The sequence below is a fragment of the Sceloporus undulatus genome, chromosome 6 (assembly GCF_019175285.1).
Source record: "Sceloporus undulatus isolate JIND9_A2432 ecotype Alabama chromosome 6, SceUnd_v1.1, whole genome shotgun sequence".
Lineage (NCBI taxonomy): Eukaryota > Metazoa > Chordata > Lepidosauria > Squamata > Phrynosomatidae > Sceloporus > Sceloporus undulatus.
In genome coordinates, this window is record NC_056527.1 from 122606741 (window position 1) to 122630173 (window position 23433).

The window sequence follows — 23433 nt, forward strand, 5'->3', positions numbered from 1 at the left end:
CATGTATTTTGTATCTGAAGAAACGTAAACCCTCTCTCATTTGCAGGCTGCCTAAGCTGTACATTTGTGAATTCTGTCTCAAGTATATGAAAAGCAGAACTATCCTGCAGCAGCACATGAAAAAATGTGGTTGGTTTCATCCTCCGGCGAATGAAATTTACAGGAAGAGCAATGTTTCTGTCTTTGAGGTAAGTTTCTGAAGTTACTAACTGCCCTTCAAGTAACTGCCTTGATGGAACTGTAAATCTGGGACATAAGTGGTTCAAAAGTTTCAGAAGCAAGCTCTCTTACAAAGAACTGGTTTGAGAGCACAAAGATAAAGTTGTAATGGACTCTAATCATCATATGTTTAGAATCCTATCTGTTGGAGTGATGTGGGAGGAAATTCACGTGCATAATGTAGCTGTTTGGAATGGAAAGATGCAGATGTGGAAATGGTTAAGTGGGCTTTTGCATATTGTCTTACATACTGTACTCCAAGTTGCTGTCTTCCAAAATGCCTTTCTATATTGTGAGGTATCTGAGCTGTGTTGTGAAGACAAAGTCTTTCAGCGATTCGGATAAGATCATGGGGATTTGGCCATATTAATCTATTTTCAGAAATGGTTTTCTCATCCATAGGGTGCTGGTAGTTAGAGTGACCACTTACACCAAACTTCACACTTTTTTTTGTTCTTTAATTCTCAAAGCTACAGGTTGTTGTTTAGATTCAGGTATAATCCTGTTTAACCGTTGGAGCATTTGTGGCTTCCTTGCTCGCAGCCTATTTAGGATAGTAACTTAACCTGTTCTTTTTCTTGAAGGTGGATGGGAACGTCAGTACCATTTACTGCCAGAACTTGTGTCTATTGGCGAAACTCTTCCTGGATCATAAGACGCTCTATTATGACGTGGAGCCATTTCTTTTCTATGTGCTGACACAAAATGACATGAAGGGCTGCCATCTCGTTGGCTACTTCTCCAAGGTCAGCTTGCAGAGATCCAAACTGCATTTAGACTCTGACTTGTAGATGTGATATTGGTACTGTATTCTGTAAGCACTTAGCAATGGTGCTTTTGTGTTCTCCCTCATTCTCAGAGTGAAGTAAAGTCAGCCTGTGTATATTCCATGCTTTAAAACATAAAATCAGATCCTGCACCATGTATTCCAAATATTTTGTGAAGTAACACTGAAGCAACTGCAAGCTAAGAGTGGGGTTTCTTTGGCCAGTGCTGTTTTCTGTATGATTATTATTAAATTATTACTAACATTCAAGGAACTATGCAGCCTACTGCAATCCCATACTACTCAATATCCTTTGGTAACTGGTACGGCTTTCCCGCAAGTAAATATGATTGGGATTGAGTTGTAAGTCTAATAACGCCAATTGAAAATAAGTCAGTTTTAAGTGGCTCTAAAACAATTCTCATTTCACATAACTGTACGTGGTTTAACCAGTTCAGTGATCTATGAAATGATGAGTGTGGTTTTCTGTGCACTTTTAAAATTCTGCGCAGACAAAATCCTGGGAAGTGAAGCATTTAATAAGGCTAGCTTTCTCTTTATCCTGTTGTACTGAGTGTATCCTCCAAGGAGCATGAATTCCAGCTTGGCGGCTCTGAGGGTTTTAAATGACTTCCTAGTCTCTTGGGTGGTGAAGAGTAGAGCTAGTTGGTGAAGTAAACATTAATTGTTACCTCCACTGGGCTTGTTTCTCAAATCAGATGCTGATCTCATTTCAAAGCTTTTGTTTGCACTTTGGAAAAGAGACTATTGAGGCTGACTATGGCCTTAGTATTCCTCACTGAAAGTCTTTACATTCCCCCTTCCCTCCCAACCCAACCTCAGCATAGAAGCTGTTTTGCTTAGAGAAAGGAATTGTGTGGGCTTAATCTATGGCTCTGCCCTTTTGTCTTTACAAACACACAGATTGGATTTTGATTTTGGGTTAAGTGCCCTAATTGTATGACTCCTTAGGTAGCAGCAAGGATTTTTGTTCTACTCTAAACACCTTTTTGGGGTGTGGATGGTACTGTGCTTTAAGAACAAAGTCCTGAAATAATGACATGATGGTAGTATGCACAATCTTAGGGTTTTTAAAAAAACCTTTACTAGAGGAGTGTGCTGGGAAGACTTCTGTGACTGAAACCATTGAAAGCGAGTCCCACTTGGAACAGAATTTACTGGGCTAGATTTACAAGTCATCCACTTTGTAATAAGCAGGTGCATGTGTTCCTTGGCAGTTCATTCATCCCCCCTCATCATGGCAGTATTTGAACTAGTGGCAGTGGCTTATTCCCTTTGCTTTCATTGGAGACTTGTTTTGGGGCTGATGCTCCTGAGTTTCCCAGTGGGGCTATAACTGTGTCTCTTACTGGAATATTCCCTCTGAATTAATTACTAGTCCAGAAGAATTTCCTTTCCATCTCACTAATCCCTTGCTTTAAAAATCTCTGTTTCTTCTCTCTGTCTCTCACCAGGAGAAGCACTGCCAGCAGAAGTACAACGTTTCCTGCATAATGATTCTTCCCCAGTACCAGCGCAAGGGCTATGGCAGATTCCTCATTGATTTCAGTAAGCATCTTCTCATGTCTTTTCCTTTTTTCAAGCTTTGTGCAGTAATTGAGGAAGCCACATTGTATTTCAGCAATGAGTTTTTGTTGCAGTGGACATCAAGAACATCAATTGTCTTTAATAGTTACCTTTTGGGATTCTGGAAAACACTCTTTTTTCTGCTGATTTATGTGGAGGCAAACATTCTTACACTTAGTGTTTTCTAAAGAAAATACTTTGATCTGTATTGAGTAATGTGTGAACTGAGTAATATGGTTATCTATTTTAATTACAATACAATTCAAAGACACATCATGTTAGTCTGGATCAGCATGCAAAGGGATCTTGTAGCACCTTAGAGCTTGAGAGATTGAAGTTGGTAACATAAACTTGTGTAGACGTAAGTCTGCTTCATCACATGCGTCTGATGAAATAGACTTCAAGGCTATGAAAGCGTATGCTACCAACGTCTTTCAGCCAGTCTCCAAGGTGCTACAAGAACCCTTTGCATACTGTTTTAATGATGATATTCTGACCAGTGTTTGCTTGTTGTTGTTTTTTTAACTAATTGCAGTAAGAAGGTCTTGTACTTTTAAAGTGAAGCAGAGATTTGAGATATCATCATCTTTATTACACCCAACATGTCAGAAATTCACACTATGTGAATCCTGAACTAGTTAGTGTTTTAATGAAGGCAACTGTGCCATCCCATCAAAGTCACACTGGTCTGTTTCCAAGAAAATTACTGTGTTTGGTAAAAATCTTGGGCAGAATTAATTGGTAGAATTAGTTGTTTCCCTGAACCTTGGTTAAATCCATATTTGTACCTCTGAACTAACTTGCTGCCCAATGTAATGCTAGGGCAGAGGGTTTTAGCACTGTAGACCTTCGTAAGGAAAGAGCATGCAGTTGAGGTTCTCCCGTTGATCTTGGAGATTGAGCAGCTAAAACTGACCACTAAATTATCCAGCTTTTAGTCTGTTTAGGGCCTTAAAGACAATAACTAAGCACTTTGAATTGAGCATGGGAACTAATTGGTTGCAGTTGAAACAATAATCGCATCTTATTTGAAAGGCTCAAAGACAGGGATACAACGTGCCAAGTCTATGCTTTCTCAAAGGAGAGAGAAAAGCCATTTCCAAAGCCAGGCAAACCAACTGTTTGCTTAAGCCTTCCAGCATTAAACAAGGTTGCTGCTCATCAGTTGTCAACATTGATTGTCATCTGCAGTTGAATGGTTTCCTGTGTCAGCACTCTTACTGGGATACTGTTGTTCAGTCTTTGTCAGGAGCAAACCAAGTTTAACTTGGGAATTTTCAATGAGAGCCCCCCCCCATTTCTTTTACATTCTTTAATTATTTGTGTTGTTTGATCCTGTAGCTATCTAGCATGTCTTAGAGCTCAGCATGCATGATCACTGGTCTTGAGGCAGTTTGTTTTCTTATCAGATTACTGTGACAGAAGTGCAAGTTGAAGGCTTGGAGGGGAAAAAATCACTGGATTGTGAGGCCACTTGACTTTGTGTTGCCTTTAGATAACTGATGTTATGAAACAGTAGAGGAGCAAGATGTTTGAAACCAAATGTTGAAAAAGGCAGACAAGATAAGGAGTTGTGCACCCCGCGAGATGAAAGGAATGATGTTACTCATAGTGTGATCTAGTAATCCTTAGAGACTTTTGCAACCTTACTTGTGCACTGGAATAGCCACTTGCAGCAATAACCAGAAAACTTCTTCAATGCAATATCTAGTATCGATCACTTACATCTTTAAAACTTCAGGGTTTGATTGCTGTAATATACTGTAAGATGGGTTTGGTTTTCAGCACTTTAAAAAGCAGCTGCTAGCACATAACTGCAGGTTGTTGTCTGAAAGAGTAATTTATTTATTCATATCCTGCCTTGTCCTGGGACTTGAGCGGTTTTAAAAAAATCAAAAGAGATACAACTGGAAGCTCACATAACTCAAAACATAGAAAAGTTAAAATATAATTAAACTGTGGATGGAATCAAAAGCATGATAAAAACATAAGAGGAATAAGAACAATGCAGCACATGATTAAAAGCCCTTTCCCATAAACAGCCATTTCACAAAGCTCTGCTAGAACAAAACAAATAGTCTTTAAGGGCTATTACTAACCCTTAATAGTCCTGAACTTGCTAATAAAAGAAAAAGTTCCAGTAGGAAAAAAAAAGCTTTCCAGTTAGAGGTTTCCATACTACATAACAATCTGTGCCCCTCCTTTTCCATTCAAGTTGCTGCTCATTACTTTGTCAAAATGCAAATTGTGTTTCTGTCAGAAATAGTTCTTATAGAGCTACGCTTCCCTTATTTAAGGATGAAAGAAAATTGATGTGAATTTTCTTTTTTGCAACTGTTTTCCTAGTGCTGATCAGGAGAGTCTAAGGTGACATGTGAATTGTTGTGACAAGTTCGGCTCTGCTGCCTGCCTCCCCAACGCATACTTCCTCCATGTCATTGCCAGCTCAGCCAGCAAATTCCAGCGGGATTGCAGCCAAATCAGGGCCACTGAGAAATGAGAAGGGAGGCATCTGCATGCTCAGGGGAAACCAGCGTTTGCATAAATACCAAACCAAGGAAAAAAATTGGGCAGAAACAGTCCCAGAACAGCCCACTAAGAACTGAGCATGCTCAGTGACCACAGTGTGCGGCTGGGGTGGGGAACATAGCAGTAAACAAAGTGGTGTGCAATGGAGGATTCTGGAAGAAAAAGCATGGCTGTCTGGCAGGAGCACTCCACCTTGCACTGTTTTGTTCGAGGTCTCACTTGTAAGCTGCATAATGGGGGACATCTGCCACCTAGCGGCACTGTTGTCTTCTTAGTCAGCAAGCATCCGATGCAATAATGTTCCCTGAATGTAGTGTCTTTCCTTGTAATCCATCAGCACTGGCTTCTCTTGTGTGGTCACTTGAATTGGGACCAAAACCCTTCCTGATGTTTGGGGGAGCAACCTTTTCTCTGTTGAAACTGAGCTTTTGTTTGGAGGGTTTCACATTATAGAAGGATTTTACATTTCTATTTATTATTGCAAAAAATCAGTGTCTTTAGCACAGATTAGCATCCTATGTCTCTTTGGCTGACTGAATCTGTCTTGAAGGGGCAGAGCAGGCACTGGTGAGCCCCAAAGAAAGAAACCCTGGGCCATACTGATGGTATCGTGGAGGCTGTTTCCTTTTATAGAGATACCACTGTGGTGCTTCAGTTTCAGACAGGTTCCTCTAGCTGAAAGCCACAGAACAGCAGCTCTTGTTGTGTTGATAGGGCATGGTGCTTTACTGTCTTACAAATCCCAGCCTTCAGTGATTTCTGCTTTCTTTCAGGTTATCTCCTATCAAAACGTGAAGGCCAAGCAGGATCCCCAGAGAAGCCATTATCTGATTTGGGTCGTCTCTCCTACATGGCTTATTGGAAAAGTGTAATCTTGGAGTGCCTTTATCACCAAAATGACAAGCAGATCAGCATCAAGAAGCTAAGCAAACTGACAGGCATCTGCCCTCAGGACATCACTTCAACTCTACACCACCTGAGGATGCTTGATTTCCGTAATGATCAGTGAGCATCATAGCCTGGTTATTTCTATGACAGGACCAGAAGAGCCAAAAAATTGGCAAGATCCATGAGCAAAGGGAGGACTGTGCCTCATTCAGATGCATGCAGAAACATGCAGGGATGTGGCAGAATCCTCTAGCAGTAGAGTAAATAATGCAAAATATTTTTAAACGTTCAGAATTCACAGGCAAAACTGCAGATCACCCAAATTTTCATAATGTGTGCATATCTCTTCATAGCAGAGAATCTGGATAGCCTACATACAGAATTGTAATATTTCTATGGATCTAGCACCCTAGCCATGAGCTCTCTTAGTTTAACAGCTCCAGATCAGAGTGAAAAGCATCAATCAGAATAAAATGGAGAAGGGTAGTGACATAATTTGCATGTCGATGCCAGTACTGGTTGCATACATAGCCTTTTGGAGGTAGAGGGTGGTGTGTCATAGATAGCATGTGGAAGAGGAAAACATGCTTTGCTGCTTTTCCAGTCGATTTAGATATGCAGGGAAGATTGGCAAGTCATGTGTATCCAAGTGTCTTCCTTGTGTTGACTAGCAGACCAAGTCACCATTACATTGGCAAAAGAGTAACATGCCCTAGTGAAGCAGACTGCCCTTGAGACTATGAATGACTCGAAAACTGACATTCTGTACCCAGACTATGAAAATTCTGCTTGAAGAGCAAATGAGTTCTGCAGACATTCATAGTTACTTTTATATGGCATAATTTCTATTGGTATTTACAGAAAGCAGGAGATAAACTCTACCAGCTAACTGCAAGAAATCCTGCTTGGTAGACTTTTGGCTTCTCAGCCTTGGGCAGCCGTAGCTAATATATTTTAAAATGCAATGCCAGAATCGTACGAGCTAAAACAAAAAGGGAAGTCATGTAGCTCTCCAGATGTTGTGGGATTAAAACTCCCATCAGCCCTATCTAATGTAGCATATGGTATGGAATGCTGAGAGTTGTAGTTCAACAACATCTGGATGGCTGCATGTCTCCCGCTCAGAGCTAGGATCTTCTTTTTTTTCCTCATCCAAAAATTCTGATTTGTTAGGTAGCCAGTGTTTCTTGTATCTTAGAGTGTAAGTAGCAGAACTCTGTCAGGAAGAGAAGCTGTTAAGCTTTCAGGAGTACTGAGAAATTCCTTTTGCTGGGGGGCCAGAAATTCAGAATTCTTTGGAAAAAAACCTTTCATACTTTCATTCCTAAACACCTTCATCTTTTGCATCTGTTGTAACTTTCATTTCAGTAAGATTCTACACTACATTGAAGAAAGATTAGTGGGAAAGAAGAGTTAAATTGCTATCCAAAATGTGGCAAAGCATGTATGAAATAGCATCAAATAGGGATTTGGGAGCTATATGTGACTATGGTGAGCTATAGGTGCTTTGCAAATACTGCTTTCTTGGGATGCTCACATCATTTATTTATTTGGTTCTTCTGGTCACTTTTCCTTTCCTTGCATCTCTGTGTGTATTACCTGTACTCAGTATCAACTGACTGAAGATTGTGTTTCGTCTTAGATTTGTGATTGTTCGGCGGGAGAAACTCATCCAAGACCATATGGCGAAGCTGAAACAGAATCTCCGGCCTGTCACTGTGGATCCAGAATGTCTGCGCTGGACTCCAGTCATTGTTTCAAACTCGGTCGTTTCTGAGGATGAAGAAGAAGAACCTGACGAAGGGGAAAATGAAGATCAACAGCAGCCAAAGGAGAGAGAAATAGAGGTCAGTGGGAAGTATATTTATACTAGTACATGTTTGCAGAGTAATTTAATACTGTGCTATCTGTGAATGGCAGGTTGTTGTGAACCTGGTCACAAGATCATTTCTGTGGACTGTTTCTTCCAGCCAAGACTTCTTAGGAAGGTTGTCAGGGCTTTCTAGTATGCTAAACGTTTCTAGTATGGCCACATTGGGTCCCCTGCATCAAGAGAAAGACAGAATATAAATCAATTAAATCAGATTAAATGAATACTCATTTGAGTTAATAACAAGAGGTTCCATTTTGGAAATTCACTGCAAAGGCTGTTCAAATGAGAGGAGAGAAAAGGGAGGGAATGTAGAAGAACACATAGTGGATGCAAAGACAGAGTTGGATCGGAACAAGAGCTGTAGAGGTGAGGGAAGTTAAAACATGCATACTGCTTCAATAGGAATTTTCTTCCATTGAGCCTGTTGCCTGTAAATGAAACAGAAACCGTCTTCCTTCGTTCTTTATTGTCTGATTTAAATAAAAAATTAAATAATAAATAAATAAATCTTTAAAAAAATCAATTGCATCTATTTCCCCCTACATCAGGTGATAAAGTCTCTATCTTGGGAAAGAAAAGAAAGAGAGTCTCGCTTTCCCCTGGAGAGTGAAAAAAAGCCAGAGGTTGCCCCACCCGCCAATCCTGTGCGGCCAAACAAGCAAAGTCTTCCTCTGGCTGGCCTTCCTGCAAACAGCCAAACACCACGAAGGGGCCGATGGAGTCGGAAGAGCAAAAAGTTGCGAGAATCCTATGCTGAGAAGGAATCAAAGCTCCTTTTAGAAGAGAAGTCGGCAATGGCCAGGGGGGGTCGGTGTGGGGAGTGCCAGGAAAAGGCTGCTGCCGCCGCCGCCGCCGCCGCCGCCGCTGCCGCTGCTGCCGCCTCTCGAGGGAGATTTGGGGAGAGTGACGAGAAAATGGCTTCTTCCCAGGGACAGTGTGGCAAATGTGAGGAAAAGGTCCCAGCTCCCCGCAGGCACTTCCATAAAGATGAGGAAAAATCTGCTGTCCCCCAGGGGCAATATGGTAGAGGGGAAAAGCCCTCAGCAAACCAGAGACGGTACAGCGAAGGCATGGAGGTTTGGAGAGGGCAGATGAAGACCCTTGAGCCCCTGAAAAGCAGAATCTCTGAGGACTGTGGCAGGATACCCCGGCGACACAGCACTCCTGCCGACAGGACACTGCCAAGGCACTTCAGTGAGAGCAGCGAAGATGAGGAGGAGGAGCCCATCAGCCCCTGCTCTAATTCCCCACCAGTCCTCACCAAACCCACGCTGAAGCGAAAGGTGCGTCCCTTGCATGCTGCAATTACATTTTCTCTCACTAGCTTCTTGGCTATGCCCCTTTTACTGCTCTTGAGTCCGGTGTGCCTATTTATGTAGGGAGGTTCTCTCAGGGATCATGTACAGAAGAGCTAATTTCTGCAGCCTGTAAGTTCTGCAGATGTGGTGTTCTGCAGTTGTTTTTGTTCTGCTAGTCAAGGGAAAGGGTCAGGGATCATGCAGAGTGTCATAGCCCCATCTGCTCTCTCTGGAGGTCTTCTCAGCCACCCTTTTGGCTTCTGAGATTTAAACAGGTATTGCTCATGTGCTTTCTTACCTATTTTAGTCCCTCTTATTCTAAAGACAGCAAATGGTAATATCAAGCAAAAAGAAATCAAAGCAGAAACTTGTGTCTTGGACTCTACATCTGAAAATTCAGTCTGCTAGAAATGGATGCTATTGATATTCAGACTGCTAGAGTCATCAGGGGCAGTCACTGTAAAGTGAAGCAATATTTTATTGGTTTTTCACTCTTAATTATGCTCTCTTTTCAGACTGAGCTGTGGACACTGAACTAATTCATGTGCCCTGGCTGCAAACATTTGCAGAAAATTTGGGGTTATAATGTTAGAGAAGAAAGGGATGACTGAAATGTTGCAGCAGTTAAGGCATAAGGCAGATATTTCTCCCCATGGTCTATTTCTCCAGTCATATTGCTACATGGGGCTGCAATGGTCTCTTTTGGGGTGGCTATATAAATTGAAATGACTGCCCCCAAAAGTGAGCAATGAAGTTGCTTGAGGCTACCTCCCAGCTACTTCCTGTCCATCTTTGGGAATATGCAATATGCTGCATATTTGAGTAGAGTTAAGAAAACTTTTTGAGGATAAAAGATGCCAGATTTTATGTTCAAGGTGTTTATATGAAGACCACACAGTTCTGGCAAAGAGATTTCCATGACTGTTTTTGCTTTTGATAATGCTTTGCCCTTCCCATTTTTGCAGAAACCCATTCCTCGAAAGCGGAGGGTCCGGAAGCGCAAGTACCACAACAGCAGCGTGGTGACTGAAACCATCTCTGAGACGACGGAAGTGCTGGACGAGCCTTTTGAGGACTCCGACTCTGAGAGGCCCATGCCTCAACTAGAACCCACCTTTGAGATGGAGGATGAAGAGGATGAGGAAGAAAGTGAGCTGTTTTCTAGAGGATACCTTCGGCACCTTTCTCCCCAGGGCTCCCTTAGACACAGGCCCTCGTCAAAGAGAGGATCCCAGGCTGCAGAGGAGTCAGATGATGCCACTGGTATGTTTTCCAAACAACGCTGCAAATTGGTGTGTGGTTCTATCTTCGTTGTGATGGACTGTGTACCTCCTTGGTGTCCATATAGAATGTGTAGGATTCCCTGGCTTTGGGAATCCATGATTTCCCCTACTGTCCTGCAGTTCACAATATCACCATCATTCAAGTATAAAGTCCAACCAAAGGCTCCTGTTGTCCTACGTTCCATCTGGTGGTAAGAACATGAAGGCTATGAAGTAAACCTTAGTCACATGGTGTTATTTGTGTTCATTGGATTCATTTGCCTAAGTTCTTGAAAAACAGGGCACATGCATTTGAGTCAGTCAATTGACACTCATTGAAGGTGAAGGACATTCCATCATATAAAAAGAATGTTTCTGGCTTACATATTTGTCTTGAACTTTGTAAGCCATCAGAAATACTTTGCAGCATTTCAGCCAAAGACCTGTTTCTAAAGGGTGCATAGAATGGGCAGTGCAGTACGTAGTGGGCAGTATCCTTCATTGCCCTTCTGGCCTTGATTCTCAGAAGTAGATTTACAAGCATCTGTAAGTATCATAGAATCATAGAATAATAGAGTTGGAAGAGACCGCAAGGGCCACCCAGTCCAACCTCCTGCCATGCAGGAAATCCAAATCAAAGCATCCCCAATAGATGGCCATCCAGCCTTTGTTTAAAGATCTCCAAGGAGGGAGATTCCACTACACTCCGAAGCTTTTTTCTGGAATTGAAAAGTTATAAAAGCCTTCCTTAGAGAACAGAATATTAGATCATAAAACTAAGTTTCTTGTAATACCACTGAGGATAAATATGGTATGACATGCATATTTTGTGCAGCCTGTGTGTACTTATTTTGTTCTAGCTCTGCAACCATCGGTTCATTTGTTACCCAGCCATAATTAGAGTAGAATTGCAAATGTATTCCTATGATAGACTGTTAAATTGTACTTGTTTGGTTCCACAAGGCCAGCAGGAACCAGTGTGGGGAAGTTGGTACCAGCCGGTAGCTTCTTAACCTTCCCCTAAAGTGCTTTTATACCCCTTCTTTAATGTAGATAATTAAACTGCATTTAACCTCTTAAAATGGCAATTGGTGAGACCAGAAACTCTGTTAAATACATCTATCAAGCTGAGTAGTTGTGTAATAACCTATTAGGCAGTTGCTATGTTTTATTAACTAAGGTAGCGCCTTGTACGCCCAATTGCTGTAAAATACTTGGCTCTAATGCTAGGTTACTCTTTAAAGAAATACATTACAGAACATTAAAAGCTGCTTCCCAACTTGTGCCACCTGGGAGCTGCTGCTTGCAAGATGGATGTGTGTGGATTGAGTCAGTGGGGTAGTGATGCTGGAAGATTCCACCTGGCATTGGGTGCGAGAGTGACTTGATGGGTTTTGGTTCCAGATGACCCTCCTAGGGAAGCCCCACTGGCACAATTCTTTGGGGATCCCCCCCCCCCAGCTTACCAGAAATGCTAGTAATAACCTTCCTAGCTGACTGGTTTGTTCACAAGATAACTAGGTTACCACAATGCACTTTGAACATCTAAAATGTACTGCATCACTGATGGACAACCTACTTGGCATGTGTGCCACAAGCATAAGTCTCAAGCCAAGAAAAGCCTTGCCCTGGTGCATGCTACAGTGTTATGCACAGGCCACCCCTTATGCCTTACAAAATCCACAAACCAGAGATACCTTTATTGGCCAACCAAAATCCACAAAATACATCTTGCAAACTTTTGAAGCTCCACTGGCTTCTTTATCAGGCAAAGATGTTTAAAATCATATGGGAGAGGGAAAAATAGTTAGCCACAAGCCCACATTTTGTCAAAATCTTCCTGTTCTCAGTTCAGGTATTGTTGGAGGGATATTCATGCAGGCAGACCCCCTCCACCTTTTGGCCGTGTGGGTGCTCCAGGAAAAAAAAATTAAGTTCCATTAGCAAGACAGAAACACACGCACACGCACACACACATGTGAGACAGGCGGGGATACTTATTTTGTGGTGCTGAGATTAAGGATATCCCTGTTAGCCTATGTGCATTGGAAGTTATGTTAACTGTTATTTAATGGTGATAAAGAATGAAAAAAAGAAATTTTAAAAATCTAGGTGCTGCCTTTAATAAGAAGTGACAAAGTAACTGAATTGCAGGTCATCTTTCTTTTGCGTCAGAATATTAAAGCAGAATATCTGTTGAAGATTTGGTCATTGTTGCTAATATGTTTAATTGATATTAATGAACAAGTGGTTGATCATATACAGAGTATTCAGTTACTAGCCCTGGTAAATAGGGGTTATGGGTCCAGCCATTTAACAAATCTTTTCCCCCTGTCTTTTGCATATTCTTCAGATTCTCCCACCTTGAAACCAGTCTCTGTGCTGAGAAAATGTGAAGCGAAGGATTCTCCACTCCAGCCGGACACTTCCACACCTATGAAAAAGAAGAAGGGTTGGCCCAAGGGCAAAAGCCGGAAGCCTATCCACTGGAAGAAAAGGCCTGGCCGCAAGCCGGGATTCAAACTGAAGAGGGGGAAGGTTCTAGCCCCCTCCCCAGAGGAAGTAGCAGATCCCATGGAGGCCACTTCAAAACCAGGGCGCAAACCAAAAGTGCAGGAGAAGGAAGAGCCTGTTGATAAGAAGGAAGAACTTCTGCCTGTAGCAGAGGAAAGAAAAGAAGAAGATGGGCCTACTGAGGTAGGGGATCAGGGAGAGGAAGAGGAAGAGGAAGATGCACCTGCCAGTGAAGAAAAAGTGGCTTCTCCTCTAGGTAGTAGCGGTAGCCCAGCAGAAGAAGTAAAGGAACCCGAAATGGAGGAAGAAGTAGAGAAGCCACAGGTCCTGGAAGAGCAAAGGCAGTCTGAAGAAGAGCATCAAGAGATGGAAGAACCTGAGCGTGACCAGGAAGAGGAAGAGGAGGAAGCAGCAGCAGCAGCAGCAAATGAGAATGAAGACCACGATGCGGATGACGAAGAAGATGATGGCCATATGGAATCTACTAAGAAGGATGAACTGGAAGAACAGGCGACGAAAGAGGAGCTGAAGGAAGAACCAGATGTCCAGGAGCCTTTTTTAGAAACAAGCACACAGGATGGTAGAGAGGAAGATGTGAAGAGCAAGAGTGAGGGAGAGGCAGATTCTGAGGAAGAACAGGTGTCCCATGAGACATCTGTGGGGTCAGACCCTGTCCCCGGTTCCGAAGATGACCAAGAGGAAGAACAGCATGCCAAGGAAGGGCTGATTGAGCTAAAGGAGGAGGAGCCAATCCCTCATAGTGAGCTGGACCTTGAAACTGTCCAAGCAGTGCAATCCTTGACGCAGGAGGAAGAGAACCACGATCATGAGGTGGCCTACCAGGACTGCGAGGAAACCCTAGCGGCTTGCCAGAACCTGCAGAGCTACACTCAAGCCGAAGAAGATCCTCAGATGTCGATGGTCGAAGACTGCCAGGCCTCGGAACACAACAGCCCCATCTCCTCTGTCCAGTCTCACCCCAGCCAGTCCGTGCGCTCTGTCAGCAGCCCCAGTGTACCCAGCGCCCTGGAGAGCGGCTACACCCAGATAAGCCCGGAGCAAGGCTCTCTTTCCGCTCCTTCTATGCAGAACATGGAGACCAGCCCCATGATGGATGTGCCTTCCGTATCAGACCATTCTCAGCAGGTGGTAGACAGTGGCTTCAGCGACCTCGGCAGCATTGAGAGCACAACGGAGAACTATGAGAACCCGAGCAGCTACGACTCCACCATGGGGAGCAGCATCTGTGGCAACAGCTCTTCACAGAGCAGCTGCTCCTATGGGGGGCTCTCCTCTTCCTCCAGCCTCACCCAGAACAGTTGTGTGGTCACCCAGCAGATAGCCAGCATGGGCAATAGCTGCAGCATGATGCCCCAGGGCAGTGTCCCACCTGCCACAAACTGCAACATCAAGTCCCCTCAGAGCTGTGTGGTTGAAAGGCCACCAAGTAACCAGCAGCCGGCAGCACAGCCCTCACAGCCCCAGGCCCAAGCCCAGCAGCCTCAGCCCCCACCTCCAACACAACAACAGCAGCAGCAACAGCAACAACAACAGCAGCAGCAGCAGCAACAACAGCAGCAGCAGCAGCAGCAACAGCAGCCTCCATTGTCTCAGTGTAGCATGAACAACAGTTTTACCCCAGCCCCGATGATCATGGAAATCCCTGAATCTGGCAGCACCGGCAACATAAGCATCTATGAGAGGATTCCCGGGGATTTTGGTGCCGGTGGCTACTCCCAACCCTCTGCCACCTTCAGCTTAGCCAAGTTGCAGCAGCTGACCAACACCATAATGGACCCTCATGCCATGCCTTACAGCCATTCTCCTGCGGTGACTTCCTATGCAACCAGCGTGTCTTTGTCCAACACAGGCCTGGCTCAGTTGGCTCCGTCTCATCCCTTGGCGGGGGCGCCCCAAGCACAAGCCACCATGACACCCCCGCCCAATTTGGCATCCACCACCATGAACCTCACCTCGCCCCTCCTTCAGTGTAATATGCCTACCACCAATATTGGCATCCCTCACACCCAGAGGCTGCAGGGGCAGATGCCGGTCAAGGGGCACATTTCCATCCGCTCCAAGTCAGCCCCACTGCCCTCGGCCGCTGCCCACCAGCAGCAGCTCTATGGCCGCAGCCCTTCTGCTGTGGCCATGCAGGCCAGCCCCCGGGCATTGGCCGTTCAGCGGGGCATGAACATGGGGGTCAACCTGATGCCGACTGCCCCTTACAATGTCAATTCCATGAATATGAACACCCTGAACGCTATGAACAGCTACCGGATGACCCAGCCCATGATGAACAGCAGTTATCATAGCAACCCTGCTTACATGAACCAGACCGCCCAGTATCCTATGCAGATGCAAATGGGAATGATGGGGAGCCAAGCCTATCCCCAGCAGCCTATGCAGCCAAACCCTCATGGGAATATGATGTACACTGGCCCCTCACATCACAGCTACATGAATGCTGCTGGGGTGCCCAAGCAATCTCTCAATGGAGCCTATATGAGAAGATGAGCAAGAGGAACTTGTGGTCTTGAAACACACACAAGAGACACACCTACACAAAACACACACACAGAAAACTAACTGAAATCGCTATAAATAAAGGAACCTTTTATACTGACAAACCAGAGACAATGGACCTTTTTCCAGTTAAATATTGCTGTAGATTTTAGATGGGGTTTTGTTCCCTTTTGGTTTCTTCTGTTCTTTTTGTTTTATTTTATTTTTAGGGGGCCTGGTCTTTATTCTTTTCACGTTTCGTGGGGTTCTCTTGTGTTGGGTCTTCATTTTCCTCCACAATCCTGGAACACTTCACAGTTCAAATCCATTTTTAAAATGGGCTTTGGTCTTTTTCTTGTTTCGGTTTGGTTTCAGGGAGGGGATTGAAAATGTGCGTAAGACCTTTCCATAATTTTAACACAGAGCCTTACTTTGCTGACCAACTGGGCAGAGTGTGTGTAAAACAGTCATCATCTTTTCCTATTCTGATGCCATGTCCTCTTCCTCTTCCCTTATGCCTAGCTCCGAAGATGGCCTCATCTCTAAAGGCTTATATCCTTCCCTACCTTCTGTGTGCTATTTCAGGGCCAACAGAAGGCCTTGATGTGGTGACTGAGGATGGGATATGGAGCCCAAAGCAAACTCTCTGATCCTCTTTTACCATCTCTTTTCCCTACTCAAATCCCCCACAGCAATAGGAATGGTTTATTTCCCCCCACCCCTCAAAACGTCCTGAAATACGGTTTAAATGTAACTTTTAAAAAGTGCACCCATCCACACATACCTGATACAGATAACTGTTAGTCTGGCCTAGCACCTTAAGAAAGAGCTTCATGCAGTCTTCACAAAGGGTTTGGGAAAAGGAGAGCACTGCAGTGCTGTCAGAGAAATCTTGACAGCTGAACCTTCTTCGAACATGGCTGTGCTTTCCAGCCAAGATCTCCAAAGCTCTCGCACAGAGTGCTGTCCCTTTGCTTTTGGAAGCTGGAGCAAATACTGAGCTTCCCACCTTCTTTCTCACGCTGGTCTCCTGCCGGGAGAGAAAGTGGTGGGTGTCCACCCTTTTCTCCAACGCCTCCAAGTTGCATCAGTGGGCTTGAGCATTTCTCCAAGGTGTTCTCTCAGCTGTGTGTGTGAGTGAATGAGAGAGAGAGAGAGGTTGTGCGTATGTTGTGTGTGTGTCTTAGCAGGTAGAGGAGTGAATGTCAGGGAGACAACTGGGGCAGGAGGAGTCCTTGCTCTGCAGTCCATCCCAGCGGAGGCCAGGTCTGCGATGGCACACACCGTCGGCTAACTTAACATGGAGGGGGGGGGGGAACATAGCTTATCCTTCTAATGTAAAGTTCTCTCTGTATATTCCTGTAGAGCTACAGATGCACTTAGAGTGACTTAGATGTGTAAAGAATTCTTCTTCTTCTTCTTTTCTTCTTCTTCAAAGAAACCTGAAAGGCAGTTGCGGAAGGAGGGGAGGGAAGGTTTCAACTGCACTAGAAAATTACAAAGGACTTCCTCTGTACTGTTCAGTATATTGAAACGTAAAATTAAAGGCAGAATCCCAAGGGCTTCCAGCCCTCGTTTTTCCCCTCTCTCTCTTAGTTCTTGAGCATGTGTACAAGGCTGAGCATAGGACCTACGTCCCTGTATATATATATATCTACGAATCCAGGCTCACCACATCTGTGTCAGAAAAGCCACTCTGGCTGCCCTCTCCTTCCCAGGCTCTCCTCTGTGCCGGCGTTGCGCCTCGGGCGCAAGTGGGTCGGGCGCGGGTTTGTCGGGGGATCGAAAGCGAAGCTGTTGGCACGAGGGCCGTGAAACTTCTTGTTTTTTATTTGTCTGCTGTTACCTTTTTTTGGTTTTTGGGTTTTTTTGTATGGTTTTTTAAAAATCAATTGGGCAGCTCCCTTTTTTCCACAAACCTTTGTGACTGTAGAACTTATTGTAGAGAACCAATGTTCTTTTCTATATTATTATTAAAAAGAAAAAGAAAAAGAAAATATCCGACACAGTAATATTGGTACCTGTCATTTTTTTTCCACTTCTGTTTAAGAAAAAAAATAATAATAATGATAATAATAATGATAATAATAATAATAATAATGTATTTTTAGCAAAAATAAACTTGGGTAATCTTCTAAAAGAAATTTAAAAAAAAACACTCACTGTTAGTGACTTTGATGCCTTTTAAAAAAAAGAGCTTTTTCATTTCATTCCATCTTTAAAATTTTTTATCTTTGTTGTAGAATATTAAAGACTATTTTAAGAAAGATGAAAATTCTCTTTAAAGAGATCTCTAGAGTGTGTGACTAGAGCTCCAGATGCCTCTAAAGCCGCATGTACAAAATGAAGCCGCCGCGTCTATTCCTGTCTGTTTATATTTGCTTTTCCTGTTTTGTAACTTCTTTGTACTTTGTTCTTGGTGACTTGTAAGCTTCAAAGGGGAAGGGGTGCCTGGATGATGATCAACCCTTTGTAATTCTCCATGTCATGCGCTCCTTGGGCTGGCCGGCCTCCCTTCCTCTCCTTGTATGTAATATCACTTTTTCCCTCCCCCCTTTCTAGCAAGTACTTTCAAAAGAACTCTGTACATTTTAACATAAAAAAAAATAAATTATGTTGAGCCATTTTGGATGTCTGGTTTTGCACATGGCATTTTTCTTCTTCTGAGCGGTTGGTTGGGAGAGTTGGATCTTGAATCAAGAAGCCATGGATGGATTCTGTTCTTTTTGGTAATGTAGACCAGTGATGGTGAACCTTTTAGAGGCCAAGTGCCCAAAGTGCAGCCCAAAACCCATTTATTGCCCCCCTGGCTTTCTAGTAACAAACTCTGGCAAACGCTGTGCTGGGGCGATGGCACATGTGCCCACAGAGAAGGCTCTGAGTGCCACCTTTGGCACACGTGCCATAGGTTCACCATCAGTGGTGTAGACACATGCCATTTTTTATCAGGCATGGCGAGGCGCTGGGTATTTGGGTCTAAAGTTGGCAGAGGCTAAAATGCCACCTCCACAAGGGTGAAAGCAACCAACCCAACTGGGCAGCAGGATGAAGAAGCTCTCTCTTGCACCCAAGTAGTAGCCATCTGGGTTGGAGAATGGAGCAGTGGCCAGGAGCTATCCAACAACACAACCTGGGAAAACCAATATCTAAAAAAGTATTAGATGCCTAGTTTTTTGTGGGTTTTTCAGGCTCTGTGTCCATGTTATAGAAGAGTTTCTTCCTGACATTTCGCCAGCATTTCTCTGAAGATGCCAGCCACAGATGCTGGCGAAGTGTCAGGAAGAAACTTCTATAACATGGACACAGAGCCCAAAAAAACCCAAAAAGCTATGGATGCTGGCCATGAAAGCCTTCGACTTCATATTAGATGCCTCTTAGGCAACTGCAGAGAAATTAATGGTAGCATAACTCCTGGTTACAGTAAGAAGGAAGGAAATTTATTTACGCTCATAGACCAATAAAAGAAGATGCCATTTACAAAATTGTAAGAGTCACATTAGATTAAAACAGTATAAAATGATAGTACAAAAACAGTATTAAAAACGTATGTGTTGAGTATTAACAAGTTTCAAAAGCAATTAGTAAGAGTACCTTTCTATGCCATCTGTTCTCTAGTGCTAATCGTAGTTCTTTGTACAGTCAGCCCTCCTTATCCATGGATTTTTTTTATCCACGGATTCAAGCATCCATGGCTTGGAAAATACTCCAAAAAAGAATAAATTTCAAAAAGCAAACTTTGATTTTGCCATTTGGTATAAGGGACACCATTTTGCTATGCCATTGTATTTAATAGGACTTGAGCATTTTGTTATCCACGGGGGTATCTTGGGACCAAACCCCAGCGGATGACAAGGTGCCTGTTTGTCTTCAGAGGAGCTCCTGGAAGTAACTCTTTGGACTCGGTCGCTGATATCCCTCTGCTTTGGATAACTACCCAAGCTTTGCTGAATTTGGAGGTCTAAGTGAGGAGCACAAACACAGCCATGGTGGAGGTGGAGGGAAGAGGATAGGTAATCCTTTTAAGTCTGGACGGTCGGGGCACTTGGTGATGGTGGGTGAAGATGCCATCCCTTTAGCCGCACCATTTTAAAAACTACACTCTAAAATGTTTTACTGACTTGGGAGTTCAAAATGGCTGGACCCTTCGCCGTTCTGGACCCTTCACCACCTTTTAAAAATGTTTCAGCAAACAAGCAGATAAAGACGCATGCGCTTGTATGAAAGCTTAGCCAAGACATCCTGCAGTGCTCCTGGTTACTGTGAGTTAACATGAGTCTCCCCAACACTTCCTACAGCTCTTCAAGACAACCCTATGTTGTATTTTCCTGTATGTGCCGCCACCTGTCCTAAATGTTCTGGATTTCATTTACAAGTTAAGAGAATGAGTTAGCAGCTAGACTCCAACTCCCAGAATTCCATAGCCTTGAGCCAGGGCAGTTAAAGCGGTGCCAAACTGGGTTATTTCTCCAGTGTGGATGCAGCCTAAATGTGGGAAAGGGATGCCGCCTTGTCCTTTTTCCCAGGCCTCAAACTTTCTTGTTCTGGTCCTAACAGTGACTGCTCAGCAGAGCTTCCAACCACCAGCACAGTGGACCTGCTCTTGCCAGATGCTGGAATCAACAGGATATTCATCCATAAGCAAGTGAGGAACCCAGAAGAGCATAGTGCACTGCAAAACTACATTATAAGCACTAGGTGGAGGCAGTGTTTCAACAACGGCAGAATTTCTGAGCCAGCATGGCGTTATGGTTTGAATGTTGAAGTCCGACTCTGGAGACCAGGGTTCGAATTCCTGCTCAGCCGTGGAAAGCCACTGGATGACTTTGGGCAAGCCACACTCTCTCAGCCTCAAAGGGTGGCAAGGGCAAACCCTCTTGAGGAAACTAGCCAAGAAAACATCATGATAGGGTCACCATAAGTTGGAAACGAAGGCACACAACAACCTACCTTAAAAGGTGATGATTTCTAATGTGTTGTGTCCTTCACACATACAAGCTATCACTCGAATGGGCAGCGATTGATGGACCTGTATGTGCAAACCTTCTCCCCATAACAAGGACCACATAACCTTCTTGAGATGACTAAAGGCTGTTCCTTACATACGAAATAGGGCAAAATACCTGTTCATTTCTTTTGAATCTGCCCCTTTGCAAGCACAGCGAGATCAATCTCAGATCATCAATAAAATCTAAGCTCAGCCCCGATGCATTAATCAACTAGTAATTAACTGGATGAGAGAAAGGCGGAAAAGAGCAAATTGAGGCCCTGAAAAACCTGCCAAAACATGAAAGTCTCACCCATCTTAGCAAATGCCAGCGAGGGAAACAACTCTTGGCATTTTGGGCTGGAGAGCTGGTTCTCCAACCCTGCTGCTCAGTTTGTCAGCTCCAAAACTTGGAGAAGTTGGTCTTTTATACTTCAACTCCTTCAGCCAGCATGGTCAGTCCAGTACAAAAAAGGTTATTATCTCCCATCTGGAGTCAGTATACAGGCTTCCTTTGGAGAATAACCTCTTGCCTTCTGCTTCATTCTCCACATCTGCAGCGTGTGTCCAGAGGAGGGCAACCAAAATGGTGAAAGGTCTGGAGACCATCAAGTCCTACGAGGAGCGGCTTAGGGACCTGGATATTAGCCTGGAGAAGAGAAGGTTAAGAGGTGGCATGATAGCCATGTGTAAATATTTGAAAGGATTTGGACAACCGCTCATATATTCCTGGTATTTTGGAATGATGCAAATGGTAGCCCAGCATATCTGGAGAGCACCAGCTGCAGGAGACTGAACTATAGAGTCAGGCTGGTCTGCAGATTTGGGGCTGATCTCAGTGACGTGAAGCTTACTAAATTCTTGTCTCCAGCAGGATTTGAGGAGCTAAAAGAAGCCGTGATCCAAAGGAAAGGACTTTGCTTAAGCTGTGAGTTGTGAACTTGAAACCAGCGCACCAAACCGGCTAAAAAAGCCAATGGATTCTAGGCTGCGTCGGTAGAAGTATAGGGTCTAGATCAAGGGAAGTAATAGTCCACTCTATGCTCGTTCTGCCAGTACTTTGTGTGTCGAGACCCTACCTGCGTCGTAACAACTCTACAACCATAAAAGAATACATTTAAACTGAGAAGGTCACACGATGTAGTACTGTATGTCATTAAAAACAAGGAAATTACATGCACCGGTTCCAATTTTTGATGCGCTTTGGCTGACCCATGTGCGAAAGAAAGCCGTTTGGGGTATAATGCTCGTATTCAGGTTGGCAAGGAAAACAGCTCAGTCTGGGGTTGAAAGGGGATCAGTGATCCTTTAATGGTTCAGATATTGTTGCTTTTTAAACTTATACCATCATCTGTCAACAAATATTCTCTAGGTTCATGAGGTCAGGCGGATCAAAACAGTTATTAAACAAGTTGTTTAAATACTGTACTCTAATTTAAAGTAACAGTGAAAAGTGGTAGACAGGCGATGAGGATGATAGGTCTCCAATCTTGAGGGAGCCCTTTTCAGTCCAGTCCAGTCCAGTCCAGTCCAGAGAGTGGAGAGACACCCATGATGATGATGATGATGATGATGATGATGATGATGATGATGATGATGACAAGTCACTAATCCTGAGGGAGTCCTTTGCTCTAATCCAGTCCAGAGAGTGAAAGGGCATCATCATCATCACCCCCAACAGCCTCCCTAGGAAGGAAGCCTTGGTGCATCCGTGGAGAAGGCCTTCTCCTCTGTTCCCAAACCATGGATACTGATGAAGGTGGTAGGATGTCTTTCCATTTGGCTCAAGCAATTTCGCTCCAAGGTTTTGGACAAGAGAAGCATCTTTGCTACCACTTTCTTTCTAGCCGAATCCTTGCCCTGGAGATGGCTGGGAATGAGCATAGGGCCTTCTGCGTGCAAAAAGCAGATGCTCCTTCGTTGGCCTACAGACAGAAGTCTGCCTTTGTAAAACAAACCTTGAAATCGACTCTCTTTAAAACAAACCATGGCACTCCGAAGCTAAATGGTGGAAGGATTAGTCTCACTTCCGTGTTTGGGAACTCAAGAGTTTGGAAGAGTTCGTAGCTTCAGGGTTTGGCACGATGGGGGGCATGTCTCAATATGTAGTTTGTGTTTTTCCTCTTGGGTTTCAGGGTGCAGAGTTACCCTCAAGAACAATCTGATGACAGTTTTGTCTTGGAGGAAGTTTGGCTTTCTGCAAAAATTACCTGTTTATTTTAAAAAATCATTATTCATCTTCTACTACTGCTCTTTCTCATCTCATTTTTCTGTATTGGCTGACATTAAAAATATTTGACCTCCCGATCAGCTCTGAGTTGGGTTTCTTGCTCTGGAAGAAAGGGCTCCTGACTTTTGAGGCCTCTCCCAAACTTCCAGAAAGAGCATGCCATGCACAGCAACTTTGCCAGCTGCACCACCCAGAATTTCCTCCAAAGCCCTGGAGACAAATATACTGGAGCCGAGATATTCGTGACAAAGAATCATTACAATTTTTACACACACACACACACATCCCAAGCTGTTTTATGCTTTGCCCCAGGCAGAGCTTTTCTTCCAAACAGGGGAGGTTGTACAAGAGAAGCCATGCACAGGGAGCGCATCGACTGGGCACACGAGCAAAGTTAATTTTTTGGAGAGGCATAAGCACACAGCTCGAGTCCCAGCTTGGCCATGCACCCCACTGGGTGCCCTTGGGCAAGTCACACACTCTCAACCTCAGGGGAAGGCTATGGACAAACCTGGCTTCCTCTGAATGAATCTTAGGTGAGAAAACCCTGGGATAGGTTTGGCTTAGGGTTGCCATAAGTCAGAAATGACTTGAAGGCACAGACCATGGATATTGGTGTTGATGATGATGATGATAGGTCCCCAATCCTGAGGGAGCCCTTTCTTCTGGTCCAGAGATGATGATGATGGGGATGGGTCCCCAATCCTGAGGGAGCCCTTTCTTCTGGTCCAGAGATGATGATGATGGGGATGGGTCCCCAATCCTGAGGGAGCCCTTT

General features: G+C 44.1%; 1 protein-coding gene across 1 annotated transcript in view; it reads left to right on the forward strand.

Moving 5' to 3' along the window:
* KAT6A (lysine acetyltransferase 6A) overlaps positions 1-18069 on the forward strand; it is a 62144-nt gene extending 44075 nt beyond the window's left edge. Inside the window, exons 10-17 of the mRNA XM_042473192.1 lie at positions 47-188; positions 804-965; positions 2461-2554; positions 5875-6106; positions 7632-7836; positions 8411-9145; positions 10126-10423; positions 12776-18069. Coding sequence (XP_042329126.1) covers positions 47-188; positions 804-965; positions 2461-2554; positions 5875-6106; positions 7632-7836; positions 8411-9145; positions 10126-10423; positions 12776-15453 — 4546 coding nt within the window. The 3' untranslated portion in view covers positions 15454-18069. The remainder of the gene's footprint in view (positions 1-46; positions 189-803; positions 966-2460; positions 2555-5874; positions 6107-7631; positions 7837-8410; positions 9146-10125; positions 10424-12775) is intronic.
* Positions 18070-23433: the final 5364 nt, after the last annotated feature.